We start from the raw sequence: 21,294 nt of genomic DNA, 5'->3' as shown, positions 1-21,294 counted from the left end.
TTAAATTTGCTTTTTACCTTTACGTAAAAATGAGTCATTAGCGTAAACTGAAGTGACACGTAGCTTTTACATCATGCTAAAAGAGGAAATATGATCTTTTCGCAATATATAAATACAGTGCACCACAATAGCATTTTTTTATGTTAGCATTAGCAGCTAGCATGTAAACTTTGGAGATTTCGCCATGTTGATGACGCTGATTCTTTGAATAAAGTCTAAATATAAATTGTGAAATTAGCTTCATTTTTAGGTAAGCATTGAGCCTTTGCACTGCTTGGATTTTGATTTGTCAACAGTCATCCATCCATCTTCCAGCTGTGTTTTATGTTTTAGCAGAACTTAAGCAATCCAGGGTCTGCAAACAGCATCTTGTGATTTTCCTAAAAGTAACAAACTGCCTTCAATTACTCAGCAAGTCTGCATTGAAAATAATCAAGTTACAGCTGATCAATCAGAGCTTAAAGTGGCCCATCAGGCCACGGCACCGGCGTGTTCTGGTTAGAGCGCGTCACAGAGTAACTGGGCTGACTGGGAACAGAATGTGAGCCGTGACAAACGCACAAACACCCGAGGAGGAGCTTGGTGATGATGCTTTTAACTGTGTGCGAGCAGGCCAACGGCAGAGCGGGGCCCTGTAATACACTCTGATGGTAAAAATAACTCGCCGAGCGGGACGAGGAATGCGTGCGCTGAAGAATGCCGCTCTGCTGACGGGTGACAGGCATGGACAAGTGCAGAGGGAGGCGAGAGAGGAGGAGAAACACCTGAGAGGCAGAAACCTGGACGAGTTCTAGAGAAAAGGAGGATTAGATAAGAGTGAGAGTGCAGTTAGACGAGAGTCACCGTGAGCCTTTGTGCACATTTGGGAAAATTAAGCAGAATTTGCTGTTGGCACTTCCTGTTTTCCATGTGCTGTTTTAACGAGCTAAAAACTGAATGAATGTGAAACTAACGTAGAAACGTGACTATTCTCAGGCAGCTTCTACTGAGACACTTCTCTGCTCCTGGGTCCCCGTAAACCTTTCTGACCTCATGTGTCTGTTCTCCTCAGATTTATCACTTGAGTTTGTTTTGTGTCATTTTTTGTTTTTAGCGGTTTATGTCTCAGTTATGTCGTTTTCAGCCTTTAACGTATCCGTTTGGCGTCATGTGTCACGTCTTTGCCGTTATCGTTGGCGTTTGAACGCCGGAGGTTCGCTTGTGTTTACTCGGCTGGAAACACGTTCGGTCTGCTGCTGTTTGCTTTGGGATGATTTCCTCGGGTGTCACTCGGGCCTCTGAACAAAGAAACGGGGCGTTTCGTTGAACTATTTCACAACCTGCGCTCGTATGGCGGGGATGGAGCAGGTCGAGAGAGATGGAGAGAGAGAGAGGATCCACAGGGTGTGGAGGAGAAAACAGGAAGTGAGAAAAGAAGAAGGAGAACCCGAGAAAGAAGCGAACGCCTGAGACAGAGAGAGAATCCAGTCAGACCAGACGAGCCGCTGCTCATCCCGCATGGGCGCTGTAAACTTTGCTGCGCCCTGATTGGCCGATGGCCTGCCACCCTCCGCGTAACCTGACGACGGATAGGCTCCCGCTGCCGCCTCAAGGCCACCTCCACCCTCCTCTCTCCCTCCCTGCATCCTTATCTCCTCGGATGAGTCAGTGCACGCGGTTACTGGTTAACTCTGAGCTTCAACATGTCTGACTGAGAGTATGATGGAAGCCGCGCTCAAACCGCAGCGCGCGCCGGCGTCTGCCCGTCATGACGCTGCAGTATTACTTCCTGTATCCGAGCGAGAGAAGGCATCAGCTGACTGCTGATGAGGAGTATGAGAGAATGAGTTTGGAGGCACACAGAGCATCTTTCTCAGCAGGCTGTGATTGTGACGCGAGGAGACGGGCTGTAAATGCGCCGCCGCTCGGCCTCCCACACAAATACCAACACAATAAAACACGCCTCGTTTCAAACGCTCATCTCTGCGGCTCTTCTTCTTTCCCTCCTCACTTTCACTGTTTCACGGCTGATTGTTGTAGGTTTGCGGCCCAGAACTTCAGCCTCTCAGTTTCTTCATTTGCATCTTAGATTTGTGCTTTTTGTTCATTCGCTGTGGTTTGTAGAGTTTTGCATGGTATGGTTTTTGTTTTATTTCCAATTTTTTGTGAATTTGTTGCCCTCTTTTGTATTTTTTTAAATCCTTCTGCATGTTTATCGTCCCCGTTGTCACTTTAGCATTTTGCTTTCATTGTTTTTGTCACATTTTTATGGTTTTGATCTCTTTTTCCATGTATTGTGTTTCATTTATAATTTTAGAACTTTTTTGGTCCGATTGTAGTCATTTAGACTGATGATTAAACTACAAACACCAGACTGCCACTGATGCTTCATCCTGTTTAACCTGAACAGAAAGACTGGACCCTCCTGGACTGTCCTCTATCTTTCTTCTGTAATTACAGACATGATGTGTGTGTGTGTGTGTCCGTTTTTGCGTGTTGAGCAGCTGTCTCTCTCTCTCTCACACACACACACACTTAAACAGGTGTTGGAGACAGCCAGCGGCCTCTGCTGTGAGAGCTCCATTCATTCACACTAACAGATGCTAACCTGGTCGAGCTACGTGTGTGTGTGTGTGTGTGTGTGTGTGTGTGTGTGTGTGTGTGTGTGTGAGGAGTCAGCAGATGCTAACCTGCCAGCTCTGCACACTTTCAGCCAAACACTTGCGCCGTGAGTGTCTTCAGCGCGACGGCGGCGAGCAGATGTTAGCGTGTCATGCCGACACACAGCTCAGTGTCCAGTTTATTAGGCACAGCGGCGTCTGCTGTGGCTCATGCAGGTTCAGGTGTAGCTTCTCTCCCTGTGATAGGATGCTTTGTTCAGGTGATTTGAAACATTTATTTTTTGCATTTTTGTTGTTTTGTATGAAAACTTGTTACTTTTTTAAATGTAGTCATTTTTTTCCACCTAGTTTTGTGTCGTTTTGTTCATTTGTGGTGTTGATTTAAACATTTCTGGTCTTTTTGTTGCTTTGCCTTACTTGTTTGACAAAATTCTCCATCTTTTTGTTGCTGCACCCCGGAGTTTCCTGGTTTCCTGGGGCCGTCTGCTCCTTGTTTTCCATCTTTTTGTGTCTCCTGGTTGTTGCCAAGCGTCTCGGTCTGATTTATTTAACAGGCTGGAGAACACGAGTCCTTCAGCTGAACTTTGCTCCCAGCTCTCAGTCTTAATGTTCAGCCAAACTAATCTAACCCGTCCTGACACACATTAACGCGTCCTTCCTCACACCCTCTAAACTTTAACTCCACTTTATTCTCCCTCTGAGCCGCCGAGCGTCTCCTCTGAATCTCTCCTTCTCTCCATCTTTCCATCACTTCAGTGCTCCTCCTCCTCAGTCTCTCCATCCCCACAGAGACGACGAGTCCTCCAACATCCAGCAGTTGTCTCTCTCCTCAACAAGCAACACATTCATTGCACACACACGCACACACACACGCACACAGCAGCTGGCGTGCACACACACACACACGCGCCGCCTGCTCACACAACTGGGAGTGTTACGTCTGTGTGTGAACAACACAAAAATGCACCCACACACACAGCCCACATATTTGCAGGCTGACAGACACTGGTGTGTGTCGGAGCGAAGGAGTGGGAGGAGGCGCGCGCACACACACACACACACACACACAGCTGGCCACATCCATAACACAGCAGAGGGTCGTCTGCTGCTCTCCCTGCAGAGAGGAGCTGGTCTCTGTGGTTCTCTCGGCTCTGTCCATCTGCGTTGGTTTACGGATGCTGGTCGAGACGGTCAGATGATGACGGAAAAGTGTGAGCAGGTTTCAGCCCGAGCCCAATAAAATCACCGGCCCTCAAATCTTTCTCTAAGTGGACCGAATACTCTGATTACTCTGACTGTCCTGACCCGTTTCACACCTCTTCATGGCCGGTTACTCTTTGTCGTTCCCGTCGTCCTTCTCTGAGCTCGCCGCCTCGGGCGCACGTGTATCGTTGCACTGTGATGTAAATCCTCTGCAGACGACTCCTCGCCGTCCCAAAAACAAAACACAAAACTTCTGTTGTTCTGTGGCTGCTTCACGGTTTCTGTACGCTCATGTTAGAGCTCTCTGCAGTCTTACTGGGCGTTTGCTGCTTCATGGCGGTTTTGGATCTCACGTCTTTTCTGAAGTTATTTTACACATTTTAAAATCAGTTTTTCTCTTCTTTTCAGTTGTTTGACATCTATTTTTGTAATTTATGGTTCACTAATGATTCTTTTAGGCTGTTTTCTGGCCCCTTCAGGTTGTTTCAGTTTTCTTTGCAACAGTGTCTCAGTGTGGCACCGCGTCTGTTCTCCTGTGGTCTCTATGAGAGCACGACTGTTGGTGCTGTCGTCCATCTAAACTGTATTTGTTCTGTATTCTGTTTTGTGCGGCCCTGACGGGACGCTACCTGAAGTCTGTTTATTCGTCCTAATTTAAACGTGTCCACACCCACTCAGGATAAAGGGGATTTTGAGGGGCCTGTTCACTCCTGATAGGCCGTCCTGTCCTGGAAGGAGCCTGAAATGTGTTTACAGAGGTGAAGGTGGAGTGAAAGGCTCACCGTCAGGCAGGAGTGGCATCGTTCAAAGAAAGAAAAGAGAACAATGGGAGCAGACAGACGGGAAGGAAGACGCTCTGCTCCACGCAGACGAGCAGACAGACGGGTGAAAACGCCGTTTCTTTGTTTTCTGTGAGTTTAACACGAGAAACAAACGCGTTTGGGTCGTTGTCCCGGTTTTCCAATTCTGACCAGCTGCACACCTGGGATCTAAACGTTACCTGGAGTTTGTTTGCGACAGGCGGACAGGGATGAGGAGGAGCCTCGGCGGCGCTCAGGTGTCTGCGGATGCTGGAAAAGATGTAAAACCTATCAGTAACCTGACAGAGGACTCCTGCAGGAGTCGCTCCTCCTCCTCCTCCACATCTCGCTGTGTGCAAACCCTCTTTCATCACCTGAAATACAGGACGAGCCTCTGCTCAATAAGTTCAGAGCTCAAACTGGCTTTAGCTTGTTTGAGCATGCAGCGAGGCCTCAAGGCGACACACACACCAGCCTACAGAGTGTGTGTGTGTGTGTGTGTTTTCACGTCAAATCATCCGAGCAACTGCAGCTTTTATTCTGTGTTATAAACAGAACGGACGAGTCGATCGAGCTCAAAGTTTTCACAATAAAAACTGTCGACAGATGAAACATTTTCACACTCATCCTCACCTCCACTCTACAAACTACTCAATGAACACATTCAGCTTTTCCTGATTTGTAGAAGATTCATTTTATGTCTTCAAGACTTTCTGCATGTTTAGGTTTTTCTTCTTGGTGAGGAAACCGGTGAGCATCCAGGCTCCAAGAAAGAGGAATGAAGGAGAAGGAAGAGATGAAGGCAGCGAAGCAAAGGAATGAGGAAGAGAAGCCGCAGGGGGAGGAGAAGAATGGGGAGGAGGGGATAGGCCGAAAAATGTGAAGAGCTAAAGATGAAGAGGAAGAAACAGGATGAAGAAAGCAGCAGGAAGAAGACTGAAGATTTCAAAAATCAAAAAGAAGAATGCAGGAAGAACCAAAGAAGTCAGAGGTGAAGAATGAGAAGAAGGCAGCGACGGGAGACGGATGCAAAAAGAAAAGAAAAAGAAAGTTGTTTATTAAACCAGGAGGTTAGACAAGGAGACAAAGGAGAAACCTGAGGTGATGAGAGAGCAGGAAAAAGGAGAGAGGAGAGGATACAAGGATGAGAAACGGCCGAACAACAAAGAAGAAAAAACTTCATCCTGTGTGTGTGTGTGTGTGTGTGTGTGTGTGTGCAGGGCGTGGTGCTGATGAAGACCAGGTTTCAGCTGCGTGAAAAGACTCAGAGGCCTTTTGTGTGTCTGCCTGAGGGGCAACACACACACACCGCTTTGTGTGTGTGTGTGTGTGTGTGTGGACGGGTATTAACATCTTCATGGGGACCAAAAATTGGTAGTTTACTATACTTGTGGGGACAATCAGCCCTCGTGGGGACCAAAATCCCGGTCCCCACGAGTTGGAAGGCATTTTTGAGACTCAAAATGTGGTTTTAGTGTCAGGGTTACAATTAGGTTATGGTTAGGTTTAGGGTCAGGGTCAGGGTTAGGCATTCATTTTTGATGGTTAGGGTTAGGGTAAGCGGCTAGGGAAAGCATTGTGTCAATGAGATGTCCCCACAAGGATATAAATACACACGTGTGTGTGTGTGTGTGTGTGTGTGTGTGTCACCAGCACTTTCCCATGGGAGGGTTTATTGTTATTCTGCTCTGAAAGCTGAATGGAGTCGGGTGGGCACACCTACCGCCACAACCCCCGATTCACACCTGAGAGCGCGCACACACACACACACACACACACACACACACACACACACACACACACACACACACACACACTGTCCTCCAAATTACTTCATCAACATCAGTGTGTGTGTGTGTGTGTGTGTGTGTGTGTGTGTGTCTCATCAGTAACCGTAAATATTGTCACTTCAAAATAAAAGCACTAAAATAAGGAGAAACAAGACCGAGAATAGCAGCAGAGGAGGAGGAGTGATCTGGATGAAGTCACCTGACCCAGACCCTCAGCAGGCGTCTCTCCTCCATTTTAATGTGAAAACCGATGGAAACGATGACTCGATGATGAAAACTGCTCCTTGTTTTTCTAACAACAGGTCAGAAACCTGAAAAACCGCCTGTGTAGACTCGGACATTTGACCTCAGAGCCAGCTGGGACAGGCTCCGCCCCCTGTGGCTGTGGATGGATGGATGATCTGTTTTTCAACATTCAGTTCATTTATTTTTTTAAATGTGTAACTGCCCCAAAAACTGGTAACCATGGAAACATAGCAAAACTCGCAGGCTCGCATCCTCCATTCACTCGTCACTCAGTCTGTCTTTTATATACAGTCTGTAATGATGACATCATCAGGTTTCAGTAACATTTAAATGAAATTAAATCACGCACTGGTTGAACCAAACTTTATCATCTGTGACGGCGGCGTTAAAGACGACGGCAGCAGAGCTCAGGGAAGGATGCAAGGAGAGGAAACGAGACAAAGTGGAGGAGGAGGCAAGGACCTCTCTAACCCTCCTCCTCGATCGCACGTGCAGGTAAACGTGGACGTCACCTTTACGAGTCCAGAAAAGAAAAAAGTCTGGGGGCATGTCGGTGCTGCAGTTGCCATGGCAACAAGGCGTGTCCTGTGTTTGCAGAACAAACAGCGGTACCTGTTCAGAGCAGGGCGGAGCCTGTGTGTGTGTGTGTGTGTGTGTGTGTGTGTGTGTGTGTGTGTGTGTGTGTGTGTGTGTGTCAGATTACAGCTAACAGTCAGATTACCGGGATTATGGAGGACGGCTGTGAAGGCTCCATTCACCTGAGCAACAACAACAACGCGCACGCGCGCACACACACACACACACACAGCGACTGTGTAAACAGTTGCTTCACCTGACAACATCTGCAGGAGGAGCCGAGCACAGGACAACTGAACTGAGGAGGCAAGGGGACAGAAAAGGATCAAACTAAGGAAACAAGGAGAGAAAGGCAGAAAGGGGGAGGGGTCAAAATTAGAAGAGGATGCAAGAAACAGGAAAGAAAAAGGAACAACAAGGAAAGAGAAAAAGGAAAGAGGGTAGGAAATGAGGAAACAAAAGGAACCAAGGAGAAGAAGCCAGAAACAAAGTAAGGAAACCAAGAGAGGAAACAAGGTGAGGGTGCATGAAAAAAGGAGACAAACACAGAGAGAACAACACAAGGAGACGTGGACAAGGATGCAAAGAGGCCAAAAAGACAGAACGAGAACAAGAATGAAAGATGGAAAAGAAAACGAGGAGACAAGACTGAGCCACAGAGGAAACACAGAAGGGCCCAAAAAGGAGGAAATGAAACTATGAGAAAAAACTTGGAGGGGCAACAGAAAGGGGACAGAAACAAGGAGATAAGGAGGCAAACTAAGGAGAGAAAAGGCCAATAAAAAGAAGAAGAATCAAGGAAATAAACAAGGGGAGAAAAGGAGGAGACAAACAAGGAGGGAAGACAGGGATGCAACAAGTAAACAGGGTATGATAACTGTACTAGGCAGCAAGGACAGGAAATAAGGAGGAATAGAAGTAAAGAAAGAAGAGCGGAAACAATGGATGGACGTCTTTCCTTAGCTCCTTACTTGAACACGAGCCACCACCCTGAACCCGACCTTCAGGACCTCACTCGGTCTAAATCTAACACTGGTCCCCACAGTGCCAGCTAAACGAGCATTTCTCTCTCTCTCTCTCTCACACACACACACACACACACACACACACACACACACACACACACACACACACACACACACACACTCTTTCCTGAAGTGACCGGGGTAGTGATTGCGGTTAAAACTCAATCTACCTTTGTTGATTTAACCGCCACGGTTATTTGCATGCTCGCGCTCTTCCTCCTCCCCCTCCTCCTCCCTCTCAATCCTCAGCAGCAGCCAGCTGACAAAACTGTTTAGTCAGCAAGAAAAGGTGAGCGGGGGGGGGCGAGTGAGCAGCAGACAGAGCATAGAGAGAGAGAGGGGGAAGACTCTGCAGGCTGCATCAGTTAACCCTTTCCTCCATGAGACGGTGAGCTCAGAGATCATCGTCGCTCGCACCAACAACAAGGTCAAACATTAAACTCGCTGCTCTGACTTTAACTTTTACAGCATCAACTCTGCCTTCACTGCCAGACTCTACTCAGAAAATGCTCATTTTTAGATACGTGGGACACTTAGAGACCTTTAAAGCTGCAAATCATGACCACCACGACAGCTTCACAGCAACAAATAACAGCTTTGCTCAATGCTTACCACTGTAAGGACTTACAGTCACACAAAGTTATAAAAACAGTGCTCACGTTTGACAGTATTAAGACAAAAATTTAAAGCATAAAGAAAATGCAGTGTTACCTCTCGCTAATACAAAAGTCTCCAAAGAAAACGCTCGTTTTTTAACACCAAACATTAAACGTTTTCCTCGGTCTTTAACTTTTACACCAACAGACGCTGAAATTCAAGCCCAGAGAAGTTTCCAGCACAAAACTCAATTTAGAAAATGCTCGTTTTTAGATGTGTGAGGTATTTTAGGACTTTACACCCTGCAGATCACCTTTATCTTCACAACTTTACACCAACGAAGAAGTTAAACGATTAAAGTTTACTGCGGAGGGAACCTCTTCTTCCTTCAATATAAAACTTTATTCATAAAACTCTTGTTTTCGGGACTGAAACACGTCATCTTCAGCAACGAGACATTTTTACACCCAAAGAAATGTCAAACAATTTCCTCAAACTCTGACAGCAACAACAGACGCTTGCTTTCCACTGCATCACATGACTTCCTCTATAGAAAATGACTTTGATTTTCAGCCTTTACATTCACCAGTTTCAGTTTCATGATATTTGTGAAGGCTTTCCCTTTTTACTGTTCCTGTCTGTTACCTGACGCTTAAATATAAGAGGTAAAACAGGACGGCATCAACACGCAGCCTGGCCTCTAATACAAGGCTCCATTTAAAAACTGTCCGCTTTAAATATTTCCAATGACTTTCTCTGAGTTTTATTTTGAAGAGGAGCGAGTCCTTCCTGTTTTCTCAGATTGTTTTATCGAGCTCATGTTTGTGAAGAAAAAATGTGTTTGGATGCTCTTCTGAATGCGCTGCAGGGTGGAGCTGCCTCACAGTGAAGTGGAGCTGATGGATGGATAGATGGCTGGCGGATGGATGGAGGAGGGGTGGAGGACAGACCTGTTGTATGGGATGCCAGCAGTTCTGAGTGTGTGTGTGTGTGTGTGGGTGTGGTGAGAGCGTCTTGCTGATAAGCAGCTTGTGAAGCTAACTACCACTGCAGCGCGTGTGTGATGGCTGATACACACACACACACACACACACACACACACACACACACACACACACACACACACAGCCACCTTCACCCTGTTCACAGCAAATAAAGCCGTATTTACTGCGAGTACAAAGTCCGAGCGCCTCGACTGTGAAAGAATGTCACGGCGGATGGAGGGAGGAGGGCGAGGAGGACGTTTAGAGGAGGGTGGGGGCCGAGCAGATGAAAGGCGCGAGGTGGAGGAGGATGCTTGGAGCAGCTTATCTCCACTTTTATGATTTTATGCCTCTAAGACTGACGGGCCGCTCGCGGTTTGAAGTACCAAAGTTTCTGCGCACACACGTGAAGCACACATTTACAGAGGCAGGCGAGCGCTGTCTGAGGACACGCCGTCCTCACATCCATGAACGTAAACATCCATAAAGCTGCTTAGTAAGGAAGAAAAGTGCCAATTATAACTGAAGAACCTGAATAATTACAACATCCATGAGTCTAGCGCTAACAGGAGCTGCTAACGGCTAATTCAGCTGTCTTTAATAGGGAACAGTTAGCTACACGGCCTTTATACATTTACCAGCAGGTTTATACATCTGAGTTTAACAAGCAGTTTGAACCATAAAATATTGATATTTAATTAAAAACTACAAAAAGCCCCAAATGTTCATATTTATAGAGCCAAACATGCAAAACTAGCCTGATAAAAATGACAGTTTAAGGATGTCTTCAAACAGGAGCTGCTAATGTGTAATCTGGATACTTTTAATGGTAAAAAACTGCCTGAATTAGCAGAAATACAGAATGAATGCTCAGGACATCAACATGCCTCACACCACGCCAGGCTAACTGGGTTTTTAGCTGTTAGGCAGACAAAAAAAGAAAACAGCGACGCTCATGGCAAGAGTGTTTATACAATCTCTACACATCTGTGACTTTTACACTAATTACCAGCTAAGATCAGGAGTGCATCTGATAATTATTGTCAATAATTAACTTGATTCATAGAAAAAACAATCCTAATTCCCTTTAATACCAAAAACAACAGCAAAGAAGCTAACCTGCAACCTAAAAACAACGTTTTCTGAATGGAGTTTTGCATTAGCGCAAGATGGCGTGAGTTAAATAAAAGTTTTCAGATGCTAACCCACAGCAAACATCCCTCAAAGAGGGAGAGGAGAAAGACGAGAAGAGAAGGGGTTAACAGGAAGTGAAGCAGCCTCTCATCAGGAGAGCAGAGGAGGAGATGGAGGAAGTGGAGAAACAATAGCTCCCCTCTTTCTGTGTGTGCGAGTCGGTCCATGTGAAGCCTTTATTATCAGAGAGGCAGCGTTACGTAACGTCAGAGATGTTGTTCATCTTCTGTTGAGCTTCCAGGAAACTTTCACCAACTCACCAAAAACACACAGATGATAGCCGAGGAGGGAAAAGTCATTCAGCACGAGCAGAGAGGATGCTGCTGGAGGGAAAACTGCTTCATGCTGCACATTCTGACTCCTTTTACGACAAATATTCACACATCTGCTCACAGAAAACACCCAGGAAGGTCAGCTTAAAGAAAACGGCTTCACTGAGAGAGTTAAAAACCTGCACAGGTGACTAAAAACAACAGTTTGAGGGGGGTTAGGAACACCAAACAAGCAGAGTTACGCAAACGTACCTCTGCAACAACTCATCAGGTCAAGGTCGAGTAAGAGAGAAACACAGCGGCTGAAACAAACACCAGTTTCTGCTGATTTCAACGTTTATATCCTCAGGTCTGCCCCTCTGCTGATGCCCAGCAGAAAGTCAGGCTCTCCTAAAAACGTGTAACTAAAGTTTACTACAACAAACTAACACGTTTCCATGTTTTCACTAGATTTGAAGTCTTAGATCAGGAGAGAAAGTCCTACAAGACAAGAAAATGATGCTTTCTGCTCCTTTGAAAGTTTTAACAGGACCCAACAAACATTCACAGATTTCTTTTACTACCTTTTAACCTCTTTATGTCGGAAATTAATCAATACTTGAAACCTTCCCTCTGACTTTTCACTCATAAAAAAAAAAAAAACACTGAGTAAACTCTCAGAGCAGGAACGTTGTGGACTTTGCAAACTTAATCACAAATGAGGATTTACTGTAAATGTCTCTAAATGAGCCAAACTGAGACTTTACTTAAACACTGATGTGAACAACAATCAGTCTTCTTCATGTGAACCATCTGAGAGCAGAGCAGCTAAACACAGACCACTGTAATATTGACTCAGGCTAACTTTAGTACGTTCACCGCTATATAAAGACGGTGGTCTGTGTGAGTGGGCCATGGTGAGCGGAGACACACCTTCAGAGGCTGTTTGAGGGTTCAGACGAGATGTCATGACTTTATCTTACAATCAGATTCATGTTAAAAAACACATTAAAATAGGGGTCCTGGATTAGAAAGGTGTTAACTGCACGTCCCCACAAAGACAGGTGTACAAGTATGTGTGTGTGTGTGTGTGTGTGTAGGGTAGCTGCAGCTCACCTAAATTTAAACCCATCAGTGTGTGTGTGAGATACAATCCCACATACACACACACTGATGGGAGGAGGCCATCAAATGACACACTAAACTCTGTGTGTGTGTGTGTGTGTGTGTGTGTGTGTGTGTCCTACTTTAGTGCTATTCATCCCACATCTCGAATGACACCCATCCTCTCCTCGTCTCTCAGTGTTCAGGCCTCACAGAGCAGTTCATCAGTTTGTCGTCCACAGATGATTGATGACGGCACTTATTCATCAGCTATGATGATTTTTTACATGAAGTCTTGTTTTAGAGGCCGAAGGTTCTGCTGTGTAGCTTCCTTCACCTTTGTCTCGGTAAAATGTGGCAAACTCCAAAGAAAGAACGTTCAAGTCACCGTTCTTTATGGTTTCTTCATGAGATTCTGCATTATTGTGGAAAAACTAGTGAAAAACCAAACCGAGATGATGCCATATGAATGACTCCTCTGGCAGGTTCACGTTAAACAAGGCTGTATTACTACTGCTTAGATGAAACCAGCCAGGTAAGCAGGTGTAACACATAAAGTGACACAAGGTGGATTTATTATTTATATGTGTAATAGTTAAGTGTAGGTAAAAAGTGGCCCGGGTGAACCATGACCTGACCTGGATGTGGTGAGGGGTGAAAATCAGACAGTGGAGCCTTCAGACCGAGCATCTGTCAGAGGCATGAAGCTCACCACTGACGGCTCAGGTCAAGCTAATGAAACCTGTCGAGCTCACCAGCACTCACAACAGCTTTCTCTTTAAAGCAGCCAGTTTCAAAAGAAGGTTGGCATATTGAACTGGTCCTGCGCGGCATTCCCAGGAATCAAACCTCCAAAAACCAACGAGCGCAGGCCCGCTGGGGCGGAGGAGGGGTGTCAATTTAATCTGCTGGCATTAATGCATCAAAGATCTCCATCATCTCCTTACTGAGTCTGGGTGACCTGCAGAGTTCTACGTCAGATTTTTATGACGACATAACGGCAAAACAAAACCACTCCAGACAACTAGAACTGCAACGTATTTAAACAAAAACACAAGAAGTGAGACGCCAGAGGAATAAAGGTGACGCAAAATCACCACAATGAGACGCCCGGGAACTACAAAGAAGTACCACGTTACAGGAATACTGAGATCTGTTACATTTTGTATCATGTCCTACGTCAGTTGTGTTTTCGTGAAGGATTTGGTTTGTGTTCACGGGCGCTCAGACGGGTCTGTGTTTATATTCACGTGAATATCATTAAAGGAGTTTTGGCCTTTTCTAAGTTTCGTCTGTGTAAATGTCATCATCAGCTGCCACAGTCCCTCGGGTGGACTCGGGGTGTTGGACTGCAGCTGGTGATGTAATCGTTCTCGTCTGGATTAAGAAAGGAAATAAAATAAAACGTGAGGCGGTTCATCCACTTCTCTCTGTGCAAATGCTGTGAACAACAAACTGCTGAAAAGCAGGTTTTTGTTCCTTTTTCATTCGAAAGGAGAAAACAAAAGAACACATTAACACTTTTAAACAGCCTCACCCTCTTCCTCCACTTTCCTCCCTGAACCTGAAGAAGAAACGCTGCGGCTCGGTTTTATCAGCCAAGCTTACAACTATAAAGACAGGAAGTGTGAACCTATCAAAATAAAAAGATTTTAACAGTGAAGCCGGTCACTTTAGTGGGCGCTTCAGGTTTGGGTGAAGGAGGAGGGGGAGGTGAGCCATTTGGTCCACCCAGAGGTGTAAGAGTCTGCCTCCCCCACCCTTCCCTCCCCTCCACACCTCTCTGTCTGCATCCAAACCGTCACAAACCTCCCCCACTCTGATGTCACCCCGATGAAGACTCAGAGAGAGCCCACAGGAAGCTCAGAGTTGTCACTGCGACTGACCACACTTCCTGTTTAATGTGGACTTAAACAAGAGCAAACTGAGCATCTTTGGAGGTGGGATCAAAAACGTAACAAAGACCCACTTTAGCACGATCAGTTTCACGCACAGAAACGAGTCATTTCACTGTAATCTGCTGACAGATTTTCTACCAACTCCATGCAGAAACGTCCTGCTGCTGCAGTTTGTCACAGGTTCAACAAAGTAAAGCGCCGACAGCTGAGTGTTTCAGGCTTTTCTGAGTCACATAAACCGGACTTCATCTGGTCCTGAGAAGTTTTACTGGATGAATTTCTGACTAAACTGATTCAACGTCTTCATCAGTTTCAAATAACCAAGAAAAAGTCTGCAGATCCAGTTTTCCTGAGTATTCTCGGGACAAATGATCGATCAGGTATGAGCTGGAAACGCTCCTTTGTGGTATCGATCAGTTCATCAGCAGCTGATTGATAACTGAAGGTGTTTAAAGCTGCAGTTTCGAGGTGATGAAACCTTGAAGATATCCTCTACTTTTCCTTTACAGGGACTAACTGCATCAGTCAGCTGATCAACGAATCAATCGATCAGCTGACCTGTCGGAGCTGCTTGCTGACGAATCAAAGGGAACAAAGGAAACGAGCCGTGAAGCAAACGTTACCGACTGATTGGTTCAAACAGCGATGATGCGACTAACTGACGAATCACTGTTAAACTAATCAAAGAGACCGTAAAGGTGCAGAACAGGAGCAGATTCAGGTCCAGTTTCAGAGTGAACTTTGACCCCAAACTCACTGCCTCACCTCCTCCTCCTCATGCTGCTGCGGGTCAGGAAACATAATCTTATCTAAAAAAGGCGAGTCCATAAATAGAGGCGGAGACACCGAGGAGAGGGAAAGAAAAGAGGTGTAGTAACATCCTCCCCCTCCTCCCCCTGCTGCGTGCGGAGGTGCTGCATTCACTCATCTAGCAGCTGCGCTCTGATTGGCTGAGACGCAGCATCAACAAGTTGGAAACATTGTGACTGTTCAAATCCACGCAATTATCACTAGACAGAAACACAGGAAATCAATAGACTGTGTGTGTGTGTGTGTGTGTGTGTGAGAGGATAATGTGGCGATAATGGCGTCTCAGAGGGAGGACGACAGCTATTAATTAGCTGCTTCACTTTTGTCCCTGTGAACACAAAAGTCCCTCTGAAACTCCCCATTAACTCTCACACACACACACAGACACACACACACTCTTATGAAGGCAGCACAGAGGACGTTTGAAAACTTTTTAACATGTAAAACTTCATCAGACATATTCTTGACATAAATGTCAAACATGTAACAAACACTGTGTTACTTTTATTTCATAGATTTATAAAAATTAAATATAAAAACATTTTTATTCACTAAAATAAATAAATAAACTGAATCACGTGTATTTTGTAGTGAACATCATTGTCATCGTGTTTGAGTTCAATTTAACAGCATAATCAGGATAAACACACAAACATTTATTATTAAAAATAAACACATTAAAGATTTGAGCTTTTTTATCTATAATTATAAACTAAATAAAAATCGTTTCCTCACATTCACACTAAGCTGTGACTGAGCTGCTACAATAACAAATACTGACGAGGGTTCAGAAATGATGCTGCTCGTGTCATTTATCAGTCAGACATCAAAGAGCTTCCAGAGAGGAGGTGAAACTGTGTGTAAATCAGAGCACAGGGAGGTGATGAAGAGGAGATAAAGAGGAGTCACAGTCAGTTGGTTTCACTCCTCCTCCTTCATGCTGCATCATGTCTTTACATGAACACAGGCTGAGAGGCTGAGTGTGTGTGTGTGTAGCAATAACCACTCACAATGGAGGATACCGTCACACACCAACACAAGACACTCTTTGTGTGTGTGTGTGTGTGTGTGTGTGTGTGTGTGTGTGTGTCTCAGAGTGGGATACATCATCGGTTGTCACCATTTTAAACGTTTGCCACAGAAGAAGAAAAGGAGGATGAGGAGTGTGCAGTGATGAGCCTCAGGGTGGATTTATTATTACTGTGATACAGACGTGTGAGATTGTTGTGTAGATAATAAACACCAAGATTTGTAACTTTTTTTACTGTTTTTGTTGCGAGGAAACAAAGAACGAGCAGCAGCCGCCGTGCTGCTGTGATAAACCTCAGCCTATTGGACGCTCTGCACCAATAACAGGATCAAACTTTACCAAACATCTGCTCGTTCTGTCACATAAACCATATTAAAGCTACACTCGGGTTGCAGACAGTTTTTTCACTCTTGGAGCTGATGATGTCACAGAGAGAGGATGTCCCTAATATGGTCGTCTCAGACACCCGAGTAAAAGCCAAAGAAACCGAGCTGTTAACCCAGGACAGTGTGACATCATCGGCCTCATGAAGCCTGGGCGTGTCTGTTCAACATGGCCGCTGGTTTTCTGCCCCGCCTGGAGCACCAGACCGGCGACCCTTCAGGGTAATAGGCTGAGGCGGGACAGACCGGGCTTGTCCATCACGTCAGGATGAGAGTGCATCAGTATTTCTACAGGTGACACGGCGACCATCGTAAACCTGGTGGAAATACGTAAACTCTGAGCACAGCACGCAGTAACACGAACGAGCAGAAGATGCGCTTTTCTGATTTCCCTGCTCGCGCTCAGCTCAGAGTTTGTAAAGCGCTGAACTCTCAGTCACTCAGTCGAACGTCAGCAGCACAAAAACAGATGATGGATCCATCGGGCAGCTGCAGGAATCAGACCCACAGAGGAAAGTTTTCAGCACTGCAGCTCCCGCTTTCATGTTTGATTGACCCTCCCCGCCTCCCTCCCAGCGTTACATCTCCATCTGAAAAACACCGCCGCCTCTGCTGCTGCCGCTGCTCCGTGAAGCTGGGAGGTAACATTTCCCCCTCAGCAAGAAGAGCCAGTCCGTGAGAGAAACAGAGAGAGATCAGCGCCTGTCGCCGAGGGCCCAGCTCGGCCTCAGTGTTGAATTTCGTAATGGAATGCTAACTGCTCATCCGGATCCTTCCTCCTCCTCACAGCAGAGGAGGAGAGGAGGACCAAACGCAGCGGGAATATTCGGCTCTTCGTTGCAGGAAAGCTTCCACTCGTTACACATGATCTACCATACAACAATAAAGCACGAAGCTACCCGTCAGCTCAGCACCGACGATCCACCATAAAAGATGTCCATAAACTAGGTCAAAGTCTGGATGTTTGAACTCATGCATCTATTACAGATCCAAACAGCCTCTGCTGACACCTACAAATGCATTATACACATGTGTAAGTGTACAGATGCACTAAAGTGACCCCACAGGGGCAAAAGCTGCCATAAAACACAATAAATGTACAACACACACGTCTGAGTCGCACAAATATGATTCTTCCTGCAGTGCAGGGCTGACAGATGTTTCAATGAAAGAGTCAAAAGGAATTAAAACAAAGAAACTTTAAATAAAGCTACAGTGAGAAACTGCAGAAAATAATGCTCCAAATCTCCTCAGAGTCACATTAAATCCACTCTTTAGCAGATCAAACACAGTTTAAGAGCATTTCAGGAACATCACAGGGTTTAAAAACTCCACAAACACTCTGTGGAAGTGTGAGCATGTAGGGAACAAATGCATTTCTATAGATAAAACAAAGAGAAATGTAACTTTCTGCACAAAATTTGGAAAAAAAACCAAACCGATTGTGGGTAAAAGTGTTACAAAATCACCATAATTTCCTTTTAGAGAGCTACCAGAGCACTAAAGATTGTAATTATAGAAGTAAAGTCACAATCATCTTGCCAAAACTCAGTAATAGTTACTGCTTGACAAATATGGAAACAGAGCATCGCTAACTGCCATTGAAACGAACCAAAGTCACTAATGAAACCCATAAATCCACTTTAAAGTGCGTCTGTGTAAGCTGAGCTGAACTGCAGCAACAAACAGACGTTACAGGAGTGCGTTAAACAGCAAAATGTTTGAAGAAAAGTGACAAAATGAAGCAGTAATACACGCGTAAAGGTTGCTAACATTAGCCAAACAAGCTACCGGTCAATCCAGACTACATGAAAGGGGGAGGGGAGGGGGGGTAAAAGTTAGCTTGAAAGTCCTCCAGGAAGTGATAAAGTCACCAAAGACTTGCTGTTCCTCAATTTAAGATGGATTTGTTTAAAAATAAAGAAATAAATAAACTGGCCCAAAACGAGAAAGACTATGGAAGAAAAAAAAAAGCTAAACTTACAGCAAACCCCACAGGAACACCCATAAACCCACTTTAAGTGAATCATGGCCTTAATTACCAATGATGGGATTATGTTAAAGCCAAAACATACTAACAAAAGTCAATAAATAGGTTCAAGTAGAGTGGGACACCACCCAAATTCCCCTGAGGATGCTGAACTAAAGAAGGACGTATTTCTTATTAATCACTCACAAGTTACTACACATTGCCAAAAAGTCTGTACTGTTTAAGTAATTAGAGTAAAAGCACATTTTGTATTCTTACGAAACTTTGTAAAAAGCACTGAAAGTTAGCCAGCTTAGCCAAACTGCGCCGACAGCAGTCATAGGCTTAGCTAAACACTAAAAGATATACACAAACGTCAACAAAATGAGCTCAAATCAACTTTTTCTTCTATAACTTAACAATTTACACCCAACACCCTACACTGAACCATAAAATGGGTCCATTTTATTCAGTGTAATTGGAGAAAACGTTAAACAGAAGGAAAATTTAAAAGATTTATTCTCCAGAAACTAAAGTACCAAAAACAAACCCACTCACATGAATATAAACCCACTTTAAAGTGACTTTATTCAACTTTTAATGAACTGTGGACACAATTAACTACTGTTGGACTGTGCTCCAAAACATACACGCCAAAACTTTTTAAAGATTTAAAGGGAGTAAAAGTTACAGTTAAAGCCATAAAGTCACCACAGAGTCGCTGTACTTAATGTAATTAGAGTAAAAGTCCATTTATTGTGTGTAAAAGTGTGTTGTATTTGAGAGCCGCGATGGCCTCTGTGCTTTAAACAATGACAGACTCCTCTTACAGTGAGGTTAAAGTTCCTCAGCAGGGAGGTGCACAGAGGTAGAGAGACACTGGGCCAACATGGAGAGAGAGAGAAAATCCCTAGCAACCATTATCTAACCAGTCCAGCCTGAGACCGAGAAAAACGCCATCGGTCCATCTCCTCTCCCTCCTCGAACTCCGCGGCCATCAATCATTGACCCGGACACCGATAACAGCGCCTCTTTGACACAGTAAAACCGCGTTATGGGAGTTATTTAACAGCCCGGCCAGCATCCTCCGTCGTGTACCAACGCGGAAAAAAGGAAAAAAAAAACACGACGACGAGGCTAACGGCTAACAGCGCCGCGAAAAAGTTCTCCGAGTCGACGGTTTGGGGCTTGGGGCGGTTGAAACGGGGGGAGGGGGGGCGCCCGGTGGTTACCGTTTAAAATGGAAGTTAGAACCGAGGATGATGTCGAAAGACAGAAAAGACGGAGCTCGAGGACGGGGGAGGAGGAGGAGGAGAAGGTGGATGCAACAGGCGTCACGTCGATGCTGCTGCTGCGCGTAACCACAGACGATGGAAAAGTGTCGGGAACGCGGCGAAAAGTCGCCCAACTGCCGCAAAAACTGGCGCAGGTGGAGCGGGACGACGGGTTCGGCCGCCTCGCCGCCGTGTTGGGCCGGTTCGTGAATGAACGGGGGTCCCTTTCTGCCTAAATATGTCTGGGCAAGGTCATCGCGCTGGCGTCGAGCTCGCTGCCATTAGCGGAAGTCGAGCCACCAAAATAAAAGCTATATTTTCTTTTATTGAGCCTACAGATTTAAACCCACATCCACACGTTTGCGGATGTGTGTACATTATACTAAATAAAAGAGGCTTTTGTGACTTCTTTCGCACATAGTTAAATATAAGAGCAATATGTGATGTGATTTTCACAATAAAATGAACAATTTTACCATCAAACCTGCTTTAGATGTATTTGCACCTATATATCAGATCTTCACAAGCCCGTAAAGAGCATGTAGAGCCACACGGCACGGTGAGAAAACCATCATTCACAAAGACAAGCATCAGCAAACTCAATCACAGTTAAAACTATTAGCTTCAAAGCTGAAGTCTGAATCACTTTCAGGTCAGAGCGCTTACTAACACAAAACGTGAGGTAACCCTTACGCTTCTCCGTGTGCAACAGGTTGTTTTACTTTGAAGAAGTCTCTTTGAGGAAGTACTCCGTCGGTTGCCGTTCTCTTGAGCGCTTAGTTTTACACATGGCCACTAGCCCCGAGGCTTCGACCAAAGTGCATCCGAGATATGGATGCTCGACTCCGGCTGCGAGCTGCAGACTTTGACCTCCCCCCCCACCTCCCTACGCCTCCTAACACCCTCCCCTCGGGGCAAAAACCGCCGAATAACTGCCCTAAACGTGCACACGGGGCGATAAAGTTGCACCAAAAGTCGAAAAACAACAAGTTGCTGAATGAGGAAGAGACACACACACGGCTGAATTCCACCGCTTGGATGCGCATCAAACTAGGAAGCAGCCCAGAGAGGAGAGAAAAGTAGTAACGCCACCCTTACCGTCTCCACATCTCCGCTCAAACTTCACCCCTGGCAGCACAAACAGGCGCAAAGTTCTCCCCGAGAGGCGCAAACAGCGCGGGGAGCCTGCGCAGACACTCGCACAGCACCAAAACTCAGCGATGGAGACGAAAAGGACACTTACGCTTCACTTTGTTGGGGTTGGGCTGCTTGCGCCGAGACATCGTGGCGAGGATGATGGTGGTGGTGGTGATGGATGGGGGGGGGCTGATGATGATGATGATGATGGTAGATGAACGGCGGTGATCGGGGATGATGAAGGTGATGAAAAAAAAAAAAGAAAGGGAGCGAGAGGCTGCAAAGTTGCTCCGCAGAGGAGAGAACTCAAAATGGCGTATTCCGAATGGATGAGCAAACTTGGACAAACTTTACTCCGGCTTCTCCTCCTCCTCCTTTTCTCCCCTCCCCTCCCCTCCTCCACCTCCTCCTCCTCCCGTGCTGC

General features: G+C 45.6%; 1 protein-coding gene across 3 annotated transcripts in view; it reads right to left on the bottom strand.

Moving 5' to 3' along the window:
- Positions 1 to 21,294, bottom strand: part of rreb1a (ras responsive element binding protein 1a) — a 51,675-nt gene extending 30,381 nt beyond the window's left edge. For all 3 annotated transcript variants that reach the window (XM_063483706.1, XM_063483704.1, XM_063483705.1), the window contains exon 1: positions 20,977 to 21,294. Coding sequence is in view for 2 of the 3 variants with exons in the window: in XM_063483704.1 (XP_063339774.1) it covers positions 20,977 to 21,016 (40 nt within the window). In the remaining variant the exon portion in view is untranslated. The remainder of the gene's footprint in view (positions 1 to 20,976) is intronic.

The sequence above is a fragment of the Pelmatolapia mariae genome, linkage group LG9, assembly GCF_036321145.2.
Source record: "Pelmatolapia mariae isolate MD_Pm_ZW linkage group LG9, Pm_UMD_F_2, whole genome shotgun sequence".
Taxonomy (NCBI): Eukaryota; Metazoa; Chordata; class Actinopteri; order Cichliformes; family Cichlidae; genus Pelmatolapia; species Pelmatolapia mariae.
This window is presented reverse-complemented; position numbering and strand designations above follow the sequence as displayed.